This window comes from Macaca nemestrina, chromosome 2 (assembly GCF_043159975.1).
Source record: "Macaca nemestrina isolate mMacNem1 chromosome 2, mMacNem.hap1, whole genome shotgun sequence".
Classification (NCBI taxonomy): Eukaryota; Metazoa; Chordata; class Mammalia; order Primates; family Cercopithecidae; genus Macaca; species Macaca nemestrina.
The window spans coordinates 131169530-131192142 of record NC_092126.1 but is presented as its reverse complement, the minus strand read 5'-3'; the positions used below and the strand labels follow the sequence as shown (position 1 = coordinate 131192142).

General features: G+C 41.1%; 1 protein-coding gene and 1 long non-coding RNA gene across 3 annotated transcripts in view; one reads left to right on the top strand and one right to left on the bottom strand.

Annotated features, from left to right (window-relative positions):
- The window catches only part of LOC105483773 (uncharacterized), a 301015-nt gene extending 300570 nt beyond the window's left edge, over window positions 1–445 (bottom strand). The window contains exon 1 of the long non-coding RNA XR_988576.2: window positions 46–445. This is a non-coding gene — a long non-coding RNA (uncharacterized lncRNA). The remainder of the gene's footprint in view (window positions 1–45) is intronic.
- Window positions 446–476: 31 nt separating this feature from the next.
- The window catches only part of LOC105483755 (succinate-CoA ligase GDP-forming subunit beta), a 277662-nt gene continuing 255525 nt past the window's right edge, over window positions 477–22613 (top strand). For both annotated transcript variants that reach the window (XM_011744738.3, XM_011744729.3), the window contains exon 1: window positions 477–626. In XM_011744738.3, coding sequence (XP_011743040.1) covers window positions 543–626 — 84 coding nt within the window. In that variant the 5' untranslated portion in view covers window positions 477–542. The remainder of the gene's footprint in view (window positions 627–22613) is intronic.

The following is a 22613-nucleotide window of genomic DNA, read 5'->3' as shown; positions in this document are numbered from 1 at the left end:
ACTCCCTAAGGGATGGAGAGCCTCCCCGACCTCTCCTTGACCCACCTGAAGCCCTGGGCTGCAGGCTCCTCACCCGTCCCTATTCCTTAAAGTCTCAGCTCCAACACCACTGTTCCAGATAGGACTCCGGGACCCCAAGACTAGACCAGGGGTCTCTGCGGAGGGTGTCAGCTACGTGAGCCACCCTTCCAGCACCCACTGCCATGGCGAATATTCGCTTGTTTGGCCATCCAGGGACTGTTTGAGCTCCAAGACCGCAGGGCTCGGGCTCTGTCTTTGCTCAGGACCATAACCCGCGGACTGCACAGTAGGCCCTGAGGCCTTGGGACCGCTCAACGTGAACCGGGGCCAGGTCGGGGACAGAGAGCTCTGCGACCTTAGGAACGCCTGCGCCCCGGAGACCCAGGGGGCCGGCCTGGCCAGGCCCGCCTCTGCCTCCTCCTCCCGCCTGCTTATGCTCCGACCCCTCCTCCCGCCACTCCTCCGCCTCCTTCCCCTGCCCGCGCCCGCCCTACTGCCCCTTGCTGGGTTTCCTGTTTAAGATGGCGTCCCCCGTGGCAACGCAGGCCGGGAAGCTTCTGCGAGCCCTAGCACTGCGTCCCCGCTTCCTGGCGGTCGGGTCCCAGGTGAGCGTGGAGGCAGGAGCTGCGGGCGCTGACAGCGGCGCCCGCCTGCCCGGGCTTCCCTAGCTCCCTGCTGCTCTTGCTCTCCGCCTGGCCCCGTGCGCGGCCCCTCGGGCGCCCCACTTCGGGAGGCGCAGCGGCGCCGCGCCCGGGTCCAGGAGGGACCCCCGCTCCAGTGTGGGGCAGGGGCGGCGCGGGGGCGGCCCCGGGTGCCTCGGGGTGTGAGCGGCCCAAAGCACGGGAGTCGCCGCTGTCTGCCCCTCAGGCTCACGGCGAAGGCGCTGAAGCAGGCGCTGGATGCAAGTTTAAGAAAAGTTTCTCGGACCGGGTTTTGGAGCCCTGAGGTTTTATTGTCAGCTATACTAATTCTGCTTTTCAGGCGGCTCGCACTAACCCTGAGCACATTTAGGCCACGTGATAAACATGCCTGGAAACCCATTTCAGCCCAACTAGGAACTCACCCCCCCGGGTGAACTTCCTGCGGGCTACCTGTTTTGCAGACTTTTAAGGTGCCTGAGTTGGTCAAATCCATGGGTCAAGGAGAAAAATGGGAAACGATCTTTCTCCTCTTTTCAATGAAAAATCAGGCCTGTCACTAAAACGCATTAGACAGTTGACCCTGTCCATGTCCTCCTTGTCGATGGAGAATGAAACCAAAGAGGGTCAGTGGTGGGCTGGATAGCGATTGGAACTTGGCCTCTAGGAGATTTTTACCTTGTGCAGATGGCAAGCGTTACAGTAGTCAGAAGGACTTAAGGGAAGTTTTGAGTTGGTGATGACTCTTGGAGAAATCACTCAACCACTGAACTGGTTAGTCTCCGTAGATTATCTCTCTCCCCTTTTAAAGAAAGCACAGTCAGGGATTCAGCCACAGCAGAGTTAATGCCTTGCCTATTTCCCCGTTTTTAATTGATGAGAGGCAAATTATCACTCATACAATTTTAACCAGGATGTGCATAGTATAGTTTTTTAGAAAATTTAAAAAATAGCGATTGACAGTTTTTTGAGTTACTCTAAACTTTGGTTCATTATGACATCTGTGAGCTATTTTTACCCCTCTCCTTTCGTTTCCTGCTTTCCCATTTCTCTGTTATTGTTAATGTAAATTTAAAAGGTGCTAATACTTACTACTGTAATATTCTTAATAGGTGCTTGACAGTATAGTGAGGTAGCAAAGGAATGGCAGTTTTGTCTAATTAAAACTCACTAATAACTTGCTAGTGTTATTACTGTTGTAATACAGTAAGGAGAATACCTCCAGGTGAGTTAAGTCTTATTCATTATTTAAGTGTTAGAAAAAGCAAGAACTAGGGTGCTAACCATGAGTGTAGCCTTGAATTGATGAGAAACATGGGGCCCAAGGGCAGTGAAAACTCATAAATTGTACAGAGAACCCTAAAATGCAGAGTGTTTAGCTGAAGTATGTGAAGCCTATGTGCCTAACCAAGAAACAAGAGGCTGAACGCAGGAGAAAATCTGGTTGGGGAGAGATACTCTTGGTTTCTCAAGAAAACTGGGTAAAAAGATCTGTTCACACACGCCATCTGGTTACTATGATTTACATACTTGTGGATGATGTGTTATTCTGTAATGTCTTAGAAGACAAAAATAGGTTTTTTTTTTTAAAAGATAGAAATGTATACAATGTCCAACAACTGAAAATGGACATTAGCAATCATTTAGTCCAGCCAGCTCATTTCATGGGTAGAGAGATTGAGGCCTAAAGAAGTTCGATGACGCATTCAAGGTTACAGTGAGAGTTTGTGGTATTCCAGAGTAAAGGCTTACCTTTACGTTTCTGTTACACCATGCTGTTTCCTGGTGAGTATATCCTTCCTCGTGAAAATAAATTATATCAACATGCAAATTAATCTGCAGACCAGTAGTAACTGTGTAACATCCAAGTCATTAGCACCAGAGATACATTTTTATTTTTTTCTTTATGACCATCTTAGAATTGTCCATAAAAATGGTGAGTATTGCTCATGACTTGTAGGAAAGCCTATTTTCAAATTCTTGCGTGCTTCCTATGATCTGTTTCATGTACACTGATTTGATATTATGTCTGCATAGTCCCTTGCCCGTGGCAGACATTACGGGTAAACATGGCCCACTTCTCCCATCATACTTAAGAATCTTCACCAAGTATCCCAGAAATCTGTTGCCACTCTTGGCCCAGACCTACTTTATACCACCAGGCCTTGTGAAAAACTGTTGTCTCTACAGAAATAAAAGACCCAGTTTCTGCTTAGAGAAATAACTTTAACTGGTCTCTCAAAGATACCCATGGAATGACATTTTGTCTTCCCCCTCCCTATGGTTAAATTTAACATTTGACACATATTCCTGATTCTTAGTGTCGTTGATTTTTTTTTTTTTAACCTTTGCTCTTAGCTTTACTATTTTGACTTTTGATTGATAATGTGTCCTTAAAGGGTCCACTTTAGTCATTTCTTATCTTTCATATAGTTTTTATTCAGCCCATACCATTTGGCAGGACTGTTGTAGGCCCTGGGGTTTGGGGGTGGTGAATGAGGCAGGCAGAGTCTTTGGCAATGTGATACTTTATTTTAATGGAGGTGGGAGAGAGTGAGCCAGAACACATATAATGATTTCAGCCAATCACAAATTCTATGAAGAAAATCAGTCAGGGTCATGAGATGGAGAATGAATAGCTTCACAGTAGGGTAGTTTAGACTGGATGATCAGAGGAGACCTATTTCACAGAGTGTGTTTTTGATTGGCATAATTTTTTAAAACTGAAATAGAAGATGTCATGAAAAATGCACAATTATAAATGAACAACTTGATGACTTTTCATAAACCAAATGCACGCCCAGCTAACTAGGTACAGATCAAGAAAATGATCATTTAACAACAACCCAGAGGCCCCCTGGTGCTCCTGCCTGTCATTACCTCCACCCTACAAAGGTCCACCAGTCCCCTGACTTATAACACTGGTTTTGTTCATTTTTGTACTTTATGTAGGTGGAATTATATATATGCATACACATACTTGACATTGCTCAGCATTATATGTAAGTGATCCTGGAGATGGCCTTTTTGACATTTGAACTGAGACATGAGTGATGAAAGGTAGCCAGCTAAGTGAGACTAAAGGGAACAGTGCCGTTAGGCAGAGCAGACAGCAAGTGCAAAGACTGAGATGAGAATGAGCTGGGCATGTCTAGGTAATTAGAGGGGGAAAGTGGTAGTAGACTAGGTCTGAGAGGAATACAAGGGCCAAATCGCATGGAGACCTGCAGGGTCTGCTAAGGAGTTTTCAGGGGGTTTAAACCCTACAGAGGCTGAATCCCAGTCCTGGCAGCCAAAGCACAAGCATGTAATTAATGTACAGTACATACCCCCTATTATAAATCTAAGTTAGGCCGACTTTGAAACTTTTAGCAGAGTAGTGTTCAGTGAATTTAGCAGTAAGAGTCTAACCATGGTTAGAAGTCTTTCCAAAGAACTAAATCGTGGTAGACAGGGACCATATTGCTGTGTCCATATAGCCAAGTGAACAGAGTGTGCAGTACTTGGTGGTGCAATACAGCAAGGCACTGCCATGGTGGGCAAGTGCATGCTACCAGTTAAGTCTTAGGGGAAATGTTGGCTGAGGGCACTGAGTTTGAAATGGTTCTTAGTTAAGTCTAAGCACGGTTTTGTTGTCTTTTAGGGTATTTGCCCTCTCTTATGGCTAGTTGAAGTTCATGGAGCTCTCTTGTAGGAGAAGCACTGCCTTTCAGGCCTCCAATTTTATTTTACTTTTTTTTTTTTTTAAAGCGTCTCAGTCTTTCACCCAGTCTGGAGTGCGGTGGCATGATCTTGGCTCACTACAACCTCCTCCTCCTGAGTACAAGCGATTCTCTTGCCTTGGCCTCCTGAGTAGCTGGTACTACAGATGCCCGCCACCACACCTGGCTGATTTTTGTATTTTTAGTAGAGATGGGGTTTCACCATGTTAGCCAGGTTCGTCTCAAACTCCTGACCTCAAGTGATCTGCCCCCTTCGGCCTCCCAAAGTGTTAGGATTACAGATGTGAGCCACTGTGCCTGGCCAGGCCTCCAATTTTAGAATCATTGTTGTATGTTTTCAATGCAGCCCGGAGCTTCTGTCCAGGGACTCACAGAGGAATGTATGTTGTCAAAGAAAACTGCTTAAACCCATGCCCCTGCTGTTGTATACTCAGAAAGAATGGCTCCAGCCTAATTTTCTGCCTTTACGGAAGTAGGAGGAGAAAGATGCATGCATGGCTTTTATAAGTGAAGGACTAAAGGTTATGTGCAAGTTCTTATCAGCTAAATGAGGCTGTGGCAGCCGCATTGGAAGTTGTGACTTACCTGTATCTGCCTCTTGCCTAGGAGAATACATATTTGACATTTTTCTTATTTTAAAATGAAGTACAGCTGCAATTTCTGCTTTTAGAAAAGGGAATCCATCTCAAATAATATAGATGCTAAACTATTGACCTTCCTTGTGGGGAAGACCATTAAGTGATAGCTTTTGTCCCAAATTGTTTTTTTTTTTTTTTTTTTTTTTTTTACTGTAAATAAGGCATTTCTTTTATGGGTGAGTGATTGAGTGCACAGACCCACAGTGGTGAGAACTTTCCTGCCCTTGTACCCTGGTCTAGTTCTGTAGGCGCAAAGCCCAGAAAGTAACAGGAATATGGCATATTTGGGGGAGGAAAAGAAATTACAGAAGTAACCTCAGATCATTTGTCCTTCAACTGTCTTACCACTCAATCTTCAATTGTCACTTGATGCATCACTTTCTATTACTTGAAGGAAAAGTTTTACTGAAGAACTTGAGAGATTTGGAAATATTTGAACAAATGATAAGATCAGTACACTAATGAAATTTGTAAGTTAATCCTGAGAGTTTGTGAGGAAGGTGGAGGTGATGGAGAAGGCAGTCCAGGTGAATTCATGCAGAGACAGGTGAGAGAACAGGGGGAGAATAGTTGTAGTGAGCAGTTTAGTATGGAGAAGGGAGAGGCGGTGGGTAGCAGAAGTTGAGGGACAATGGCACTTTCAGGTATACAAGGAAGTCTGAATGGGGCTTCAGAAAGCCCAGAACTCAGCAAGGAATAATTTAACCCCCACAACTGAAAATCAAACAAATATCTTTTATGTAGCAAATATTTTCCGAATGCTTATTACACCTCATGCTTAATAGAATGTTGGGCAGATAAATATGACTGAGTGAATGCAGACAGGAAGAAGAGACACATGGCTCCCACCTTAAGAGGGCACAGAGGTTATTGGTACAACTGGCCTATAAACCCGTAGTTATACTAAAACATAGTGGGTGCTGCAGTTGAGCTGTGTTCTTAGCCTTGTAAGACACTGTTGGCCTCTGTCAACCACTTACCCTGTGTCTGCAGCACTATTCCCTCTGATCATTCATTGCCTGATCTCTCTCTTCATCAGCTTTCTGATTCAAAGTTGATTCTTCAAATAGGCTTTTTCCTAATTATCTTACCCGGCCCCGCCTTTCCAGGGATTATTCTCCGTAATCTTATCTGCTTTGTTCTTTATCACACTTGACTGTACCTGCTAGTGTTATTTATCGACTGTCTTCTCCGCTCTCCTACAAATGTAAGAATGTAAGCTCCACAGAGGCAAAGTGATACAGCTTAATGTAACAGCGTGAGTGATTCTCCAGCTGGCCCGAGTAGGTATTGAGTAAGCATTTGTGGTCTCAGTGAATGAGTGGGGGGCACAGAGAAGGGAGAGGGAGGTAAGGAACAGGCAAAGCTGAGGGGTGATGTGGCTCATTTCAGCAAATGAGGAAGAAGGAAGGGGCTATAGAAATCCTAGTTGTGAAAGGGCCTTCATAATCGTAGAACTATTCCTTAGGCATGTAGTATGTAACAAGACTGTATGCAGTAATCTCCACACATTATTTCTTTAACCCTTACAACATCACTGCGAGGAAGATTTCATAGTCACCATGTTTTATAGAAGCAATCAGAGGCATAGAGAGGCCCTATAGTCATTTGCTTAAAATCACAGTGCCAGGGAGTTACCCGCCTCATGCTGATAAAGGACTTACCCTGTTAAATCATTAAGCTCTGTCTCTGAAAGATCCTGTTTGGGCTGAACTAGGCAGTTAAACTGATTGCTTACCTTTCCCCATCTCTTTGCCCTTGAGTGACACTCGCCTTTGGTCATTTGGACTTGTGCTGATGAAGGTGTGCTAATCAACTCAGCATGGTTACCCTCTCTGGACTCTTATTCACCTTCGTCTTTCTCTGGCTTCGGGGTTTTGGCAACAGAGTAGTAGGGGGATTAAAAATACGAAGTCTGGGTTCAAATTCAACTGAGTTCAAATTCTTATGGGATATCCCATTTCTTTCTCTGCAACCTGGAGCACATTATTGAACCTGACTGAGCCTCGATCTACTGCTACTCGAAAAAGGGGATCGTTTGCACAGATGGTTACAAAGATTAAATAAGATGATATTTAAGACATTTGGCATATGACCTGATGGTGGGCCCAGGATGATTATTTCTGTTGCACTGAATTTGAAGCTAAATTCGCTGGCCTTTTCTAAAGGCTTTATTGAGCTAGAATAATTTTGCTTTCCCAGATTCAGTAAGCATTTATCATGTGCTCCCATCTCAGGGTTAGTCACTGGCTTGGTGCTTCCATACATTTTATTTCACTTAGTCCTTGCAGTAGCCATGTGAAATAGGAGTTATTGTTCCCAGTTTACTTCCGGGAAATCTGAGGCTTAGAGGGATGAAGGTCTGCCTGCCGGGCTCTGATTATCTTCAGGATCCCATAGTTGGGTTTAACATCTGGTGAGGCCTGACGTGGCAGTGGGGAGGCTCACATGGGAAGCTTAATTGTACCATCCTGGTTGTTGAACTCATTTCAGAAACATTTACACGTCTCAAGGTTGACTTAGGAGTGACGGCTGCTGGACCTCGTGCATCAAAGATTTGAGGTGAGGGAACACTTAAAGAATTGGCAGTAGCCACAGCATGAACCAGAGGCCACCTGGGACATGCCTTTCAATGTCCTCTTAGCACAAACTACTGCCCTCAGCATTTCAAGAATGCTGGAGAAATTGTGAAATTTCATTGCCTTTGCAGAGTGGGCTTTGGGGGATGGTGTTGGAGGACGGAGTTTCCTGGTATTCTGAGTTCAGACTTTGATCAGTGTACTGGGTATGGTCAGCTTTTACCCTTTCTGGAAATGATTCCAAAAGAATAGGACTTAGGCAGTGGCCATGAATGCATAGATTTCTAACATTTACCTCTGAATTTAATTTTTATTTTAAAATTGGAGGGATTTGGCATAATATGTGAATTGATAATGGAGACATGGCAAAGCACGAGGAATGGTTTGTGTAAGTTTGGGTCCTGGGTGGGAGTGGGGAGACTGGCATCTTTTTTCTGCTGCCATCCATTTCTCCCTGTGCTTGCTGTATTTCCATTTGTGGGCTGTCTTAGTCCTAGAGTTGTGACTTGAGAGCCCTAAGGAGGTTCAGGAGGGCTGCCTTGTAGAGTTTGAGGTGAGAAATGAGGCCAGAGACAACAGCAAGGACAAGATTGCTGATCCTGGTAGGCCTTGCAATGAAGCTAAGCTTATTCTCGAGGAGGGCAATGGGGAGCCATTGAAGGGTTTTAGACAGTGAAGTGGCAAGGGCAGTTTAATGCTTAGAGTACTCTTTCTGGATATAGTGTGGAGAGGGTTGGAGAAATGCAAGAATGGAAATCATTTGGGCGGCTTTGGCACTGGTTCAGTGCCATGAGTCATTACGCCAGGACGCTAGACATACACCGTGAGTGGAATCAGACGGCCTGGGTTTAACTCTTGCCTTCAGCACTCCATAGCTTTGTGATCTTGTGACAATTACTTATATTTCCTTGTAAGATTCCTTTTTTTTTTTCTTTTTCACATTTCAGTATCTCTGAAAGCTGAATTTATTTATTTTTATTTATATTTTTTCAGACAGAGTCTCGCTCTGTTGCCCAGGCTTGAGTGCAGTGGTGAGATCTTGGCTCACTGCAGCCTCCGCCTCCCAGGTTCAAGTGATTCTCCTGACTCAGCCTCCCAAGTAGCTGCAACTACAGGTACTCACCACCACACCTGGCTAATTTTTGTGTTTTTAGTAGAGACGGAGTTTCACCATGTTGGCCAGGCTGGTCTTGAACTCCTGACCTCAGGTGATCTGCCCACCTGGGCCTCACAACGTGCTGGGATTACAGGCGTGAACCACCGCGCCCTGCCAAACCTTATTGTTTCAATATTGTCTGGTTTTAAGTAAGGTGTCCACCTCCATCTTACTGTCTGTGGCTTAAATTGGGAGGCCTGTGGAGAGGAACAGCACCATGCTTTCCTCCCTGCCTGAAGCAGGGCTCAGGGCTCTGGATACAGTGTCTGGGGAGTGGCCTGATCCATTTAGGGCACCATTTTCTCCCCTACCCTCCCTTTCCCTCCCTTCCCCATGCCCACAGCATTGATTGATGTGCCCACAGCATTGATTGGAAGTAGAGATCAGCATTTTAGCTTTACCAGAAAATATTAAGGTTTTCTCCTTATCAGTGGAGATCTCTTCACATTTTTATAAGGAACTGTTTTTTATCCTTCGCTTTCTGTCACCAGCTTCTGCTTGTGTTCTCCTACCTGTTGTTGAGATGCTGTGTTATACCACCTGGACTTGAAGGACTTACTTGAGTTAATAAGTCCTTTCCTACCTTTGAAAGGAAGAGGGGAAAACCAGTTCTCGTATGCCTTCTCATTTCAGCCTGAGGGCTTACGTAGGCCTTTAATAAGTAATACAAAGAAAGCGGAGAGTTATTAATTATTTTTGATTAAGGGAATAAACTTTTTTTTTTTTTTTTTTTTGAGATGGAGTCTTGCTGTGTCGCCTGGGCTGGAGTGTAGTGGCCAGATCTCAGCTCACTGCAAGCTCTGCCTCCCGGGTTTACGCCATTCTCCTGCCTCAGCCTCCCGAGTAGCTGGGACTACAGGCGCCTGCCACCTCGCCTGGCTAGTTTTTTGTATTTTTAGTAGAGACGGGGTTTCACCGTGTTAGCCAGGATGGTCTCGATCTCCTGACCTCGTGATCCGCCCGTCTCAGCCTCCCAAAGTGCTGGGATTACAGGCTTGAGCCACCGCGCCCGGCCGGAATAAACTATTAATGATGAGTGTTTCTTTGTTAAGATTCAGGGCTCTTTTAAAGTGATGTGTCATTAAAACTGAAAGCCAACAATACAGGGAAAAAAGGAATTTTTCAGTTTTTAACTTTTTTATAATTACCATGGAAAAAAATATACATGCTATTTGGCACATTAGAAAAACTAAGTAAATTTTGAGATGGCGAAGTTGTAAACAGATTATCCTCATGAATTTTAAAATGATGCAGATGGACTGAATGGCTGAGTGTTGAGTAGGATGGTTGGATATGGAGGCAGAAGGCTTGTGACTGGTCCTAAGCGAGCCTGGGCCTGAGGGCGCTTTTAGGATTGGAGTCCCACGTCCAAAACTCACAGCATGGCATGTTGTGAGTGTGTAATGGATCCTTCCTTTTTTGTTTGATGTGAGTTTATGATGAGGCTTTTATGACCAGTATAAAATAGCTTTTATGACTATATTTTATATAAAATATAATTTTAATATGGGGGAAACTTACAGAGTTAAACTTTATAGGAAGACGAGAGAAAAATACTAAATTTTCTTTATGTTAAAGGGCCCCAAATGAGAATATTTAGTGGTGGTATTTCATTTTGCTTAATATTGGCAGTATATCAGTAATGTTATGCTTATGGTAAGCCGAGAGTCACAGTGTTCCTTTCTTGAAGATGTTTTGTCCTGTGCTACAGGATGAATCTATTTCCTCCTGCATACTTCGGAGTCCTTCTTTTCAGGTCAGTAGAATCTTTTTTCCTGGAATTTTGACGTTAAGCAACATTGTCATAATTTAGGTAAAATTAATTATTGACGCAAAGCAGTGTTTTGTGATCAACTTTTAGGGTGTTGAGGGAGGTGGCAAAGGAATTGCATTTTTCATTAAAAATTTGGATCATTAAGTGCCTTTTTTGTCTCTGAAACCTTGTTTTTGATTTCCAAAGCTTCTAAAGGTACTAAAACAATGAATGCGTATATTCTTTAATTTAAAATTTTTGTTATGTATTTATTATTGTATTAAAATATACAGGATATAAAATTGACCATTTTAACCATTTTTGCCATTTTTACCATTTTGCCATTTTAACCATACTCTGGCATTATTTTATATTTATATCGTTAGGCAGCCATCACCAACATCCATTTCCTGAACTTATTCATCCTCCCCTACTAAAACTTTATACCCATTCAATGCTATCTCCCCCATATCCCTAGTCTCTTCCCCTAGTCCCTGCCAATCACTGTTCTACTTTTGATCTCTGTGAATTTGACTACTCTAGGGACCTTATCTAAGAAGATTCATACTATAGCTATTCTTTTATGACTGGCTTATTTCATTTAGCATAATGTCTTCAAAGTTCATCTATGTTGTAGCATGTGCAAAAATTTCCTTCCTTATTAGGCTGAATAATATTCCATGATATGCATATATATCATTTTGTTTATCCATTAATTTGTCGGTGGACACTTGGGTTGCTTTCTCTTTTTGGCTATATGAATAATGCTGCTATGAACATGAGTGTTCAATGGAGGTATACCTTATGTTAACATTCACCTGAGCAGAAATGTTGTCTGATATGTAGCTTGGGCTACATTTTCAGTTTCCCATGTGCAACTAAAATGTCTATTAAGAAATATCTTTCCTGATACTATTTCTGTTAAATATTCATATTCATTTATTCTTTCAGTGGGTCAGATGCAGCACAGGTCCACTATTAGGCCCAGTAGATGATGGGTTTGTAGAAAGCTTGGGGATATGAGACAGTTGCTACCTTTAAGGAACCCACAGTCTAGTTTGTTGGAGACTGATGAGGAATGGACAATTACAGTGAGATGTGTTTGGTGTTGTGAGAGCACGCCAGGCTTCTGGGGATACTGTAAGTCCTCACTAAAGGCATTCCAATTTGTTCTCTGCTTCCATACCCATTCCGGCACTGAATGTAGGCAGAGGATAAGACGTTAATTACACAGCCTTGGAGGACAGAAATGGTTTCACCATAAAGCAAACCAGTTTTCCGTAGGCTAATTGGTGTAAACTAGAGTTTTTAAGTTCAGCATACTTCAGGTCACAGAAACATCAGCAAACTTCCAAAGACCAAAAACACCGCTAATATTAAGCACTGAATTAAATGTAAGCTCTACATATGTTTCAAAAAGATTAATAAAAACAAGTAAGATAATGATTTACCCAATTTCTGGTGATCAGTGAGTGATGGCGGTCATAGTAGTTGTGGTTTAAATCACAGAATAAATGTTTGTAAAGTGAAAATGGTAGGGAGCACCTCCTTTCACCACCAAGTTCAAAAACGAACACAAACACTGAGTACTTTTGGACCATGTTGTTTAGTGTATTTGTATGATTATTGTAGACTTGATGAATGTTTATTTGACAATCATTTATATTCATTCATTCATTTTATTCTAGTTCCGTGTCACAGGTGGCAGATGCCCATCCAGTAACGCAGGGAGCAAGGCAAGGCAGGAACCTGTTTGCCAGGAACAAGGATGCCATTCCCCTGCAGGGTGCCATCACACACACACACACACACACACACACACACACACACACAGCCCTTTCCTGTTGGACTTGCCTGTACAATGGCTATTAATAGTGTCTGGATAACCTAAAGTGAAGCACATGTACAAATAGACACCTGATGTTTATCAGGCACATTCTGTGGACCAGGCTTGGCACTGTGCACTTGAGGAGGATTGTCATGTTGAGTATTCATGGCAGCCCTAGGAGGAAGGCATTATTATAGCCATTGCTAAGCTCATTTTATTTTATTTACTTATTTATGTAGAAATGGGGTCTTGCTGTGTCACCCAGGCTGGAGTGCAGTGGCAAGATCATATAACAGCTCACTGCAGCCTTGAACTTTTGGGCACAAGGAATCCTCTGTTCTCAGCCTCTAGATTAGCTGGGACTACAGGTACATGCCACTATGCCTGGCTAATGTTTTTTTTTTTTCAATTTTGTAGAGACAAGGTCTTGCTTGGTTGCCCAGGCTTGTGGCTTCAAGTGATCCTCCCACCTCAGCCTCCTAAAGTGCTGAGATTACCGGTGTGAGCCACCATGCCTGGCTACTAAGCCCATTTTAAAGAGGAGCAAACTGCGCCTCAGGGGTTTTAAACAACTTCCTTGTTGTCACAGCTGTTGCCCTGCACATCTCTTCAGGATGCCACTCACATGGGTCCACTGAATTATGCCTGATAGTGGGTGGAATTGTGTCCCCTACAAAATTCCTGTGTTGAAATCTAACCTTCAGTATCTCAGAATGTGACCTAATGTAACTCGATTTTCTCTGTCAAGACTCTATCTCCAAAGGAGAAAGAAGGTAGGAGATAGAGAGACAGAGAAAATCAAGTGAAAATGAGGTCATTAGGAAGGACCCTAATTCAATATGACTGGTGTCTTATAAAAAGAGAAAATTTATACTTGGGCACACACACCCAGGGAGAAAGCCATGTGAAGATGAAAGTAGTGACGCTTTTGCAAGCCAGGAACACCAAAGATTGCCTGTGAACCACCAGAAGCTAGGAGAGAGGCATGGACCAGATTCTCCCTCACAGCCCTCAGAAGAAACCAACCCTTCTGATCCCTTGATCTCAGACTTTAAGCCTCCTAAACTGCGAGAGAACACCTTTCTGTTGTTTCAGCCACCCAGTATGTGGGTACTTTGTATACCAGTCCTAGGATACCCAGTATGTGGTACTTTGTATGCCAGTCCTAGGATACTAATACACACATTAATGAACTTTTTGTGCTCTGTACATTTGTGAAGAATGAGAGTGACAAAGTCATCCTAGTATTATTATGAAAATAGTTTTGGGCCGGGCGCGGTGGCTCAAGCCTGTAATCCCAGCACTTTGGGAGGCCGAGATGGGCGGATCACGAGGTCAGGAGATCGAGACCATCCTGGCTAACACGGTGAAACCCCATCTCTACTAAAAAATACAAAAAAAAAAAACTAGCCGGGCGAAGTGGCGGGCGCCTGTGATCCCAGCTACTCAGGAGGCTGAGGCAGGAGAATGGCGTAAACCCGGGAGGCGGAGCTTGCAGTGAGCTGAGATCCGGCCACTGCACTCCAGCCTGGGCGACAGAGCCAGACTCAGTCTCAAAAAAAAAAAAAAGAAAATAGTTTCAACCTCACAGACCTCCAGAACCACCCTGCCTTGAGACAATGTGGGTGTGATTGATTTTTTTGATCAAACATATCTGAAATTGTAGGTTGGTGCAAAAGTAATTGTGGTTTTTGAAATTTGTAATTTTGCACCAACTTAATATATGACCAGATGAGCCTTTGTTTTTTCACCTTGGCATTTCTGGAGTCTCTGAACTTATGCTGGAGATGCATGCTTTTCTGGCTGCTTGGAGAGCTAGCTCATGGACCACGGCCATGAGTTCTTTTGCTTTATGCTTCCTGCACTTGTTTTCCAACCAAAACATTGTTTCCTACACCTTATTTGCTAATGTTGGATTTGAGAAGCTCTTTCCATTTCTACAAGCGAAATCAAAGACAGACGAGTTGCAACTGGGAAGAATATTCCAAGGAAAGGGGCACAGGCTTGATGTCATTTCCCAAACAGGAGCTCTAAAAATATTTTAAACAATAGCAAGAGATTGGAATAAATGTAGAGCCTTATTCAGATGTATGAATTTTGGTATTTTTTATTTTGAGTTTAAATAAATCCAGCAAACCTCATTATTATTTTTAATCTCACTTAGTTTTTAACCATTCTCTTTATTCAGACAGCTCACCCAAGGTTAAACAAAAACACTACATTTTAATGCCTATGTTCCAGGCCTTTTGAAATTCAGTTTTGTAACTTAATTCAGCTGATTTTTGGTAATCAGAAGCATAACACCAAGCACTGTTTTTCTTCAGCAGTCTAAAGTTGAAATTTAAGAACAATCAGCATGCAATCAAAAGCTGATTATAAATGAACAATAATGAACATAAAAGTGAAATCACTTCTGAGGGTTCTAATGAAAGAAAAAAAGGAGTAATAGCAGTAGTTGAAAAGGAGCGTGATAAAAAGTGGGTACGGTTATGCCAGTAGGCAAATAGTGGGTGAAAATTAGCCAGCAATAATGTTCCATGGAATGCTCAATGAGTTTTGGGGAGAATGGGGAAAACAAACTTAAGAGAGTGAAAAATCTATATAAATGTGTAGATTTACTGCTGTAGATGAAGTCATCTAGGAAGAGTCGTAGTGGAATTTTAGGAATGAATCACATCTCTGTTCTAGATGCGGGCAGATGGTATGCAGAGAAAAGGTTCAGTTTTTCCTGTTTCTGGCCCACTGATTAACAGGGTGGCTTTAGGGAAGAGACTCAGTTTCCTTACTAAACTCTGTTTAAAATTTATTGTACATCTATCATGTGTCAGGAATTATGCTGTGTGCTAGATACATGCTTAACTTTGCAAAATGGCTGTTGAAACAGTGCTGCCCAGAGCATGGGGACACATCCATGGGCAGTACACGAGATGAGTTTAGGTAACGCAGGGATGCAGCATCCAATACCAGTGAGTCATACAGTGCTGAATTCACTGTTACTCTCTTTGGAACCTTAGGGTTTTGTCATGGAGAAATTTTCAGTTTTGTGCTTGTGTGCTTTTAAGATCTTCAGCTTAGGACTTTGTACTTCAAATAATCAGAATTTTTTTTTAAAATTATTTATTTTATTCTTTTATTTTTTAATTATACTGCTATTTCCTTCTACTTATACAAACAGTATAGGTAGTGCTCTAAAGTTTCCTCTATCTTTAAGTTAAAATAAACATCACAAAGAAACCGATACTGGTATTAGTGTTCTCTAGATGTAGCAAGAATTGTGTATGAGTGACTCTTGTTTGGGGAACTTTGGACCATAGTAACCCTACTAGTTTTCTTATTGTTTCCTGGTCACAGATCCTGAGAAAAGGATTCATGTGAAAGTGATTTTTCGGGGAGGTATTCTCAGGAAAAACTCAAAGGGGTTTGGAGAAGTTGAAGGGAAGGAGGCTGAGAAGGGTGTGTTATTAAACTGAATCCCAAAGAGGGTAACTTTGCTTAATTCCACAGGACAGCTATGGAAACTGTGTAGGTTACACCTCAGAGTTGCAGTTAGGGGCAAGAGAGTTGAAGTATTTATGTACCCTCTTCAAGTTTCTTTAAGGGCATGTTGTCTTCAGCATCTCAAGACAAAGACCTGCTGGGGCTGCTCTTGGGAGTAAGAGTACACAGTGAGTCTGTATAAAAATGGTGGAACCATCTGAGGCCCTGCAGATGGAGTGCTGAGAGCACCTGCTGCAGGATTCTTCCATGGCTAATGTGACATGTAAGCCACTTACTAGCTTTGTGCCTCGGACAACTGGTTTAACACTTTTCATCTAGGGTAAAGTAATAGTAATACCTCTTTGGGGCTTTTTGTGATGTGTAAGTATCAGTATGATTGACTTCACATTTTTCTTCTAAATCTATTTACTATTAAAAAATATTTAAATCCACGTTTGAGCCCCTCCATAAATAATAGTGTCCATGAAATTATGGGCTTGGTAAATTACTGATACATATACATTTTTTTCTAATGTACTTTACAATAAATCATACAGATGAAAGCCTTGACAGAGCTTTCTTTAAAAACATGCCAGGAACTATTATCTGTTAACTGAAGCCAGCTCTTCTTTTCTCTGGACACATGGCTGTGCTGGATCTCCCAGCTTGCCTTGCAGCTGGACAAGGCCACGGAATAGCTCTAGACCAACGGAATGTGAGTAGAGGAGCTGTAGGCCAGTCCAGCTTATAAAGAACTCCTGTATGTTTCCTTTATGTTTTTTCCCTTCCTGTTAGGTGGTGATGACCAAGTTGATTTGGAAGCTGTGTGGTTATGAAGGTGGAGCCTCTGTGGAGGAGAGCTATCCTATCTACATATTCGCCTTCCCAGGACTGTGACTTTAGCAAGAAGCATGGTTGTGTTGTGTTGTGTTGAGCTACTTCGTGTTTGGGCTTATTTGGTGCTGTAACCTATTGTGCATGAATTGATACACAGTTCAGAAAATGTTGGGTAAAATCATACATCATGTGACCTTGAGTCAATCAGTTTACCTTTCTGAACCTCAGTTTCCTCAGTTGTGGAATGGAAACAATCAGAGATGGGGAATTGTTAGTGAACTTTGAAAAGCTCCGCATAGACAAGGGGTTACTATGGTCTTTCACTTGTGGTTGTAAACGGTAAGGATTGGGGGTATCGCACCTTTCCAGCAGACGTCAGAAGGGGAATGCTATTTGGCTGCCATTCTCATCTCTGAGATTTCTCTAAAGTTTAACCATGTTTATGGGTTCCTGCTTTCTTGTGACCCCTGTTACACTAAGTCTGGCAAACTAGAAGGACAGATGAAGGACAGCATTTGCCTCAGTGTGGTGCACAGACTGCTGATTGGCAGGCATCAAGAATGATTTTAGGGATATCCTACTGAACATTTATATGTAATAGTAATGCATTGTATATTATGAAAAGTATATAACTAGCATTCTAAATTTGTAATTTTATAAATACTTATTGCTTAGGATGAGGCTAAAGTAGGTATTTAAGTAAAAACATAGGCAGTAGACTTAAACAAGTTAACAATTTTACTTGTGGTAAGCATCTGTTGTGAAAATTACTGAAGTTGGTATGTGAGTGACCTGAAGTTTGGGAGGCACTAAGATAGGCAGAGTCCAATATATACTATCTTTATATATTGAATGAACTATATTTAATTCATTCTTTCAGCAAGTACTATTTGTCTATTTACTATGACCTTGGAACATTTTTAGGCACCAGGATACAATGGAACAACGCATATTCTTTGTGCATTGTCTTTTTCCCAGTGACCATGTAAAAGTTTATATTGCCCGTACAGAGTGGCCTTAGCTTCTGTGTTAGGATTGAATCATTTCCAAAGTTCGTTACCATCCTAAGATTCTGTAAAGAAGGTAGAGATTTTTATCTGTTGTTCAGATGACATATATGCTATTAAGAAAAATAAGGCAGGAAGGATGAGATAAGAAAAATAAGAAGAGAATGTGAGTAATGGGTTGTACCTTTAATTAGAGTTTCCCGGAAAGTAGTCATCTGTAAGGTGGTATTTGAGCAAAGACATGAAGGAGGTGAAAGAGTGAGCCATGGGGAAATCTAGGGAAAGGGTGTTCCAGGCAGAGGGAGCAGGAAGTGCAGAGGCCCTGAGATGGGGGCATGTGCCTGGCATGTTTAAGTAACAAGCAGCCAGTGTATCTGGGAAGGAAAGAGTAGGGGGAAGAGAGGAGTTTGGAGAGATGGGCAGGTGAGATCCATTCAAGTCTGTCAATAGCTTGTTCTTTTTCATTGCTGAGTTGTATTCCGTGATATGAATATACCACAGTTTTTTGTTTTTTTTTTTTTTTTAAACTATCTCCCCACTTAAGGACATTTTATTTATTTCTAGTTTTTGGCTGTTACAAATAAAACTGCTGTAAAAGTCATGTAGAAGTGTTTGGACAAACATTTTCATTTCTCTGGGATAAATGCCCAAGAGTGTAATTGCTAGGTCATTTTTAAGTGTATGTTTAGCTTTTTAAGAAACTGCCAAACTGTTTTTCAGAGTGGCTCTTCTATTTTTGTTCCTACTAGGAATGTATGAGAGATCCAGTTTCTCTACATCCTTGCCAGCATTGGATATTGTTAACTTTTCTTATTTTTAGTTTCAGCCGTCCTAATTGGTATGTAGTGATATCTCATTGTGGTCTTAATTTGCAACTAATCGCTACTGATGTTGAACATCTTTCTATGTGTTTATTTACCATCTGCCATATGTTCTTCATTGAAATGTCTCTTTATATCTTTTGCCCATTTTCTAATTAGATTGTGTTTTTATAATGTTGAGTAGTAAAAGTTCTTTATATATTCAATTTACTAGTCGTTTGCCAGATGTGTGGTTTGCAGATATTTTCTCAGAGTCCATAGCTTCTTTTCATCCTCTTAAGAGTTCTTTCACAGAGCAAAAGTTCTAAGTTTTGATGAAGTCCAATTTATCTATTTTTTGGATGGATCAAGATTTTTGTGTCATGTCTAGGAAGTCTTCATCAAGCCCTACATCGACAGCGTTTTCTCCTATGTTATCTTCTAAAAGTTTTCATAGTTTTACACTTAAATCCATGATTCATTTTGAATTAATTTTTATATAAGGGGTGAGGTTAGGTTGAGGTTAACTTTTTACTCATTGAGTTCCTCTTGTATCATTTGTTAAAATGCTATCCTTCCTCCATTGAATTGATTTTGCTTAGAAAGTTTTTAATTCTTTTGATGGAATTCTAGGATTTTAGAACTGGTAGATGTCTTGACATCATCTCTTGCATGATAAAGCAACTGAATTATAGAGAAGTTAAATGTGGGAGACCAGCTTTGCTGCTTAGAACAAAGCTTTTGATTTCCATTCCAGGGCACTTCCACCTTTTACTTCTAGTAAAGTAAGTATATATACTTGGATCTTTGGATATATTTTGTTTTCGATGCAAACTCAATGGTTTGGTGTCTCTGTGTGGCATTGCTTGGATTTTAAGATTTTTTGAGTCCAGGACCATTTGCGATTCTGGAAAGTGAAATTGAATTTGGCTTAATATTCCCATGGACTCTGGGCTAACAAAGCCAGGCTGAGCTGTTCTATCTCTCTGCATTAAAAGAGATATTAATCTCGGCTGGGCGCAGTGGCTCGTGCTTGTAATCCCAGCACTTTGGGAGGCCCAGGCGGGCGGATCACGAAGTCAAGAGATTGAGACCATCTTGGCTAACATGGTGAAACCCCGTCTCTATTAAAAATACAAAAAATTAGCTGGGCATGGTGGCACACACCTGTAGTCCCAGCTACTCGGGAGACTGAGACAGGAAAATTGCTTGAACCCGGGAGTCGGAGGTTGCAGTGAGCCAAGATCGTGCCACTGCACTCCAGCCTGAGCGACAGAGCGAGACTCCATCTCAAAAAAAAAGATATGACTCTTGAAACTTGGTATTTTGGTGAAATCAGTTTATATAGTTTCTGTTTAGAAGCTTTATTTCCCTGCAATTTTGAAGTGTAATGGACCACAGGAACCTGGAGAATGTAATCGTGTGATAATCTCAGTAATGTTTACAACATGTTGATTGAATAAAAAATGCTGAAATGGATTTGAATGGTTGGTAATAATGAATTTACTTCTCTCGGGTTCCTTTCTGTGGATCTCTTAGGAAAAAATTTGATAGAAGCTTAAGTCTTCTTGACTCCCTCAAGAATGGGGGAAAAACAATGCACATATTGATTGTAATTCTACTTCCATGGCGGTTTATAGAATCTTAGGATGGTAACCAACTTTGGAAATGATTCAGTCCTAACACAGAAGCTAAGGCCATTTTGTATGGGCAATAAAAACTTGTATGTGGTCACTGAGAATAGAAATCCATGTGGGTTTTTTGTTTTGTTTTGTTGTATTTCCTTTTTTACACTAGAGTATGGCTGTTATATAGAATCAAATTGGTGTTTTGAAGATTTTCTTTTCATTCAGCTTTCATAACATACTGTAACTAAGACAAATACTGTAACTGTAATATATAGTTTAGTGGATTAAAAACACAGGGTCTCAAGACAAACTCCCCGAGTTCTAATCATAGCTCTGACTGTGTTGTCTATCCTCTGTTGTGAAGACAGACTGTCCTGTGCATATAGTAAGTGCTCAACAAATGTTGGTGATGGTGATGGTATTAGTAGTACTCATAATGATAATAATAATACATTTTTGTCTTTTTCTTTAATGAGTCGAACATACAGATTTTTCTGAGATATCATTTTACGTATTGGCATGCTGTAAGATTGGATTACATGGTATGCTTTCTTGAAATAGCAAGCTAAGTAATAGGTGATAAATGTCACACAGAACTTACCAGTAAGCTGGTTTCCCACATTTAACCTCTCTGAAATTCAGTTGCTTTATCATGTAAGAGATGATATCAGGACACCTAATAGTTCTAAAATCCTAGAATTCCATCAAAAGAATTAAAAGCTTTCTAAGCAAAACCAATTCAGTGGAGGAAGGATAGCATTTCAACAGATAATGCAAGAGGAACTGGATATGCATAAGCAAGAAAGGTTAAACGCATCCTAACTCATCAGTAAGCTGAATTCTTACTTTCCATGATATTCTTTCTGAATCATGAGAAGGGTGTTACAGAGAGTAATATTGGTACCACATTGTATATGTACAGCCTTCATATGCTTTTTCCAAACTATTATGGGCGTCATCCTCTTTCCTTCTGCTCCATGTAGACTTCCATGCAAACACAAATCCCCACGTTCTTGCCACACTGAACTATGTGAGGTCCCTTCAAACACGGGACTTGGATGTTGCACGTTAAGTTTCCTCTACTGGAAATGCCTTTTGCCAGCATCTCTCCATTCCGTCTTCGGGATTCAGCCTAAATAGTACTTCTCATGATGTGTTTCCCTAACTCCCTCTCCGCTCTCAGCAGTGGCCAAGTCTCTTTCATCTTTCTATCTCCGGCATCTAGCACATGGTGGTTCTATAGCATGATGATGACGAGTTGCAGGTTAGCGGAGGCTTACATTAAACTGAAGGCAAGGAGTTTTCTGCCTTTGATGAATGATTAGTAATTTTAAATTATCCGGAAGAAAGTTTGGGCATCTGGATGGCATCATCAGAACTGGAAAAGTTGAGAGAATAATTTTATTTCTCATTTAATGAAAAAGTGTTCATGAATAACTGGCAAAAATTTGAGAGAATAATCAATATTGCCTCCAGCCATCCCCACCCCCATCCCATTTGAAATATGAGTTGCTTCATCCTTTTACCTGAGGAGCTCTTTAATCAGTGATATTTGGAATAGTATGGAGAAGTTAAGATTTGGAGTTTCAATATCCGTTCTTAATTTTCAGGGCTGGTAAGCTTTGTGCTATACCACAAGTTCACACTTATTTTCTGTATTATTTACACCTATTAGCATACTTTTCTATACAGTAGAATTTATTGTACTAAGTGGCAATATTGCAAACAAACATAGACATGGTTGGAGAAGCTTTTGTTTCTAATATGAGGTCAGCTACATAGAGGACATAGAACATTTAATCTCCATTTTGTTGTTGTTATTGTTCTAATCTTAGCTCTGTATTTTGTTTCAAGAAATTACCTGATGGCTACTGATGTCTTAGTTAATTTCATGGTATGAAATGAAGGAATGAATGACTCAATAGGAAACTATTTGATAGGACAGCAGAGCCAGCATCTAGTCTTTCCTAAAATATTTCATTTGTATATGAAAAAAATTATTTCAGAGAAAAGCTTTTGATTAAAAAAATTCTTCTTAGCTTGTCATTATCTGTATATTTTATGGTCCTTTGTCCTGAAATTCTGACTTCTTCTGTCACTAGGCTTGTGTAGTTTTTATTGACCTTCTCAAAATAGGATGTCTTCTAGCTTGACAGGTAGCAGTTGGCTTTATACTGAATCTTCAATTCTAGGAATTTGAGATTTTTTAAGAAACTGTTTTTGAAGAGTAAGTAATATTTTGAGGATACCAAGTTGCTGACATAAAATGACTAGTATAAAAACATGTACTCTTGGGGAAAAAAAATAAATGTATATTTTTAGATACCTGATCTGAAATAGGTGATGTCATATCTTTTCTAATTTTTTGATTTAGAAAATTTAGCTTGTGCTTATTTCAAAAAATTTGAAAACACAGAAAACTATTTAAAGATCCATAATAATCACCTACAATCATCTGTGCTCTAGAGAAGGCCATTATGAATAATAATGTGGAACTTTGTACTGTTTTGCACACATGTATGTTTTATG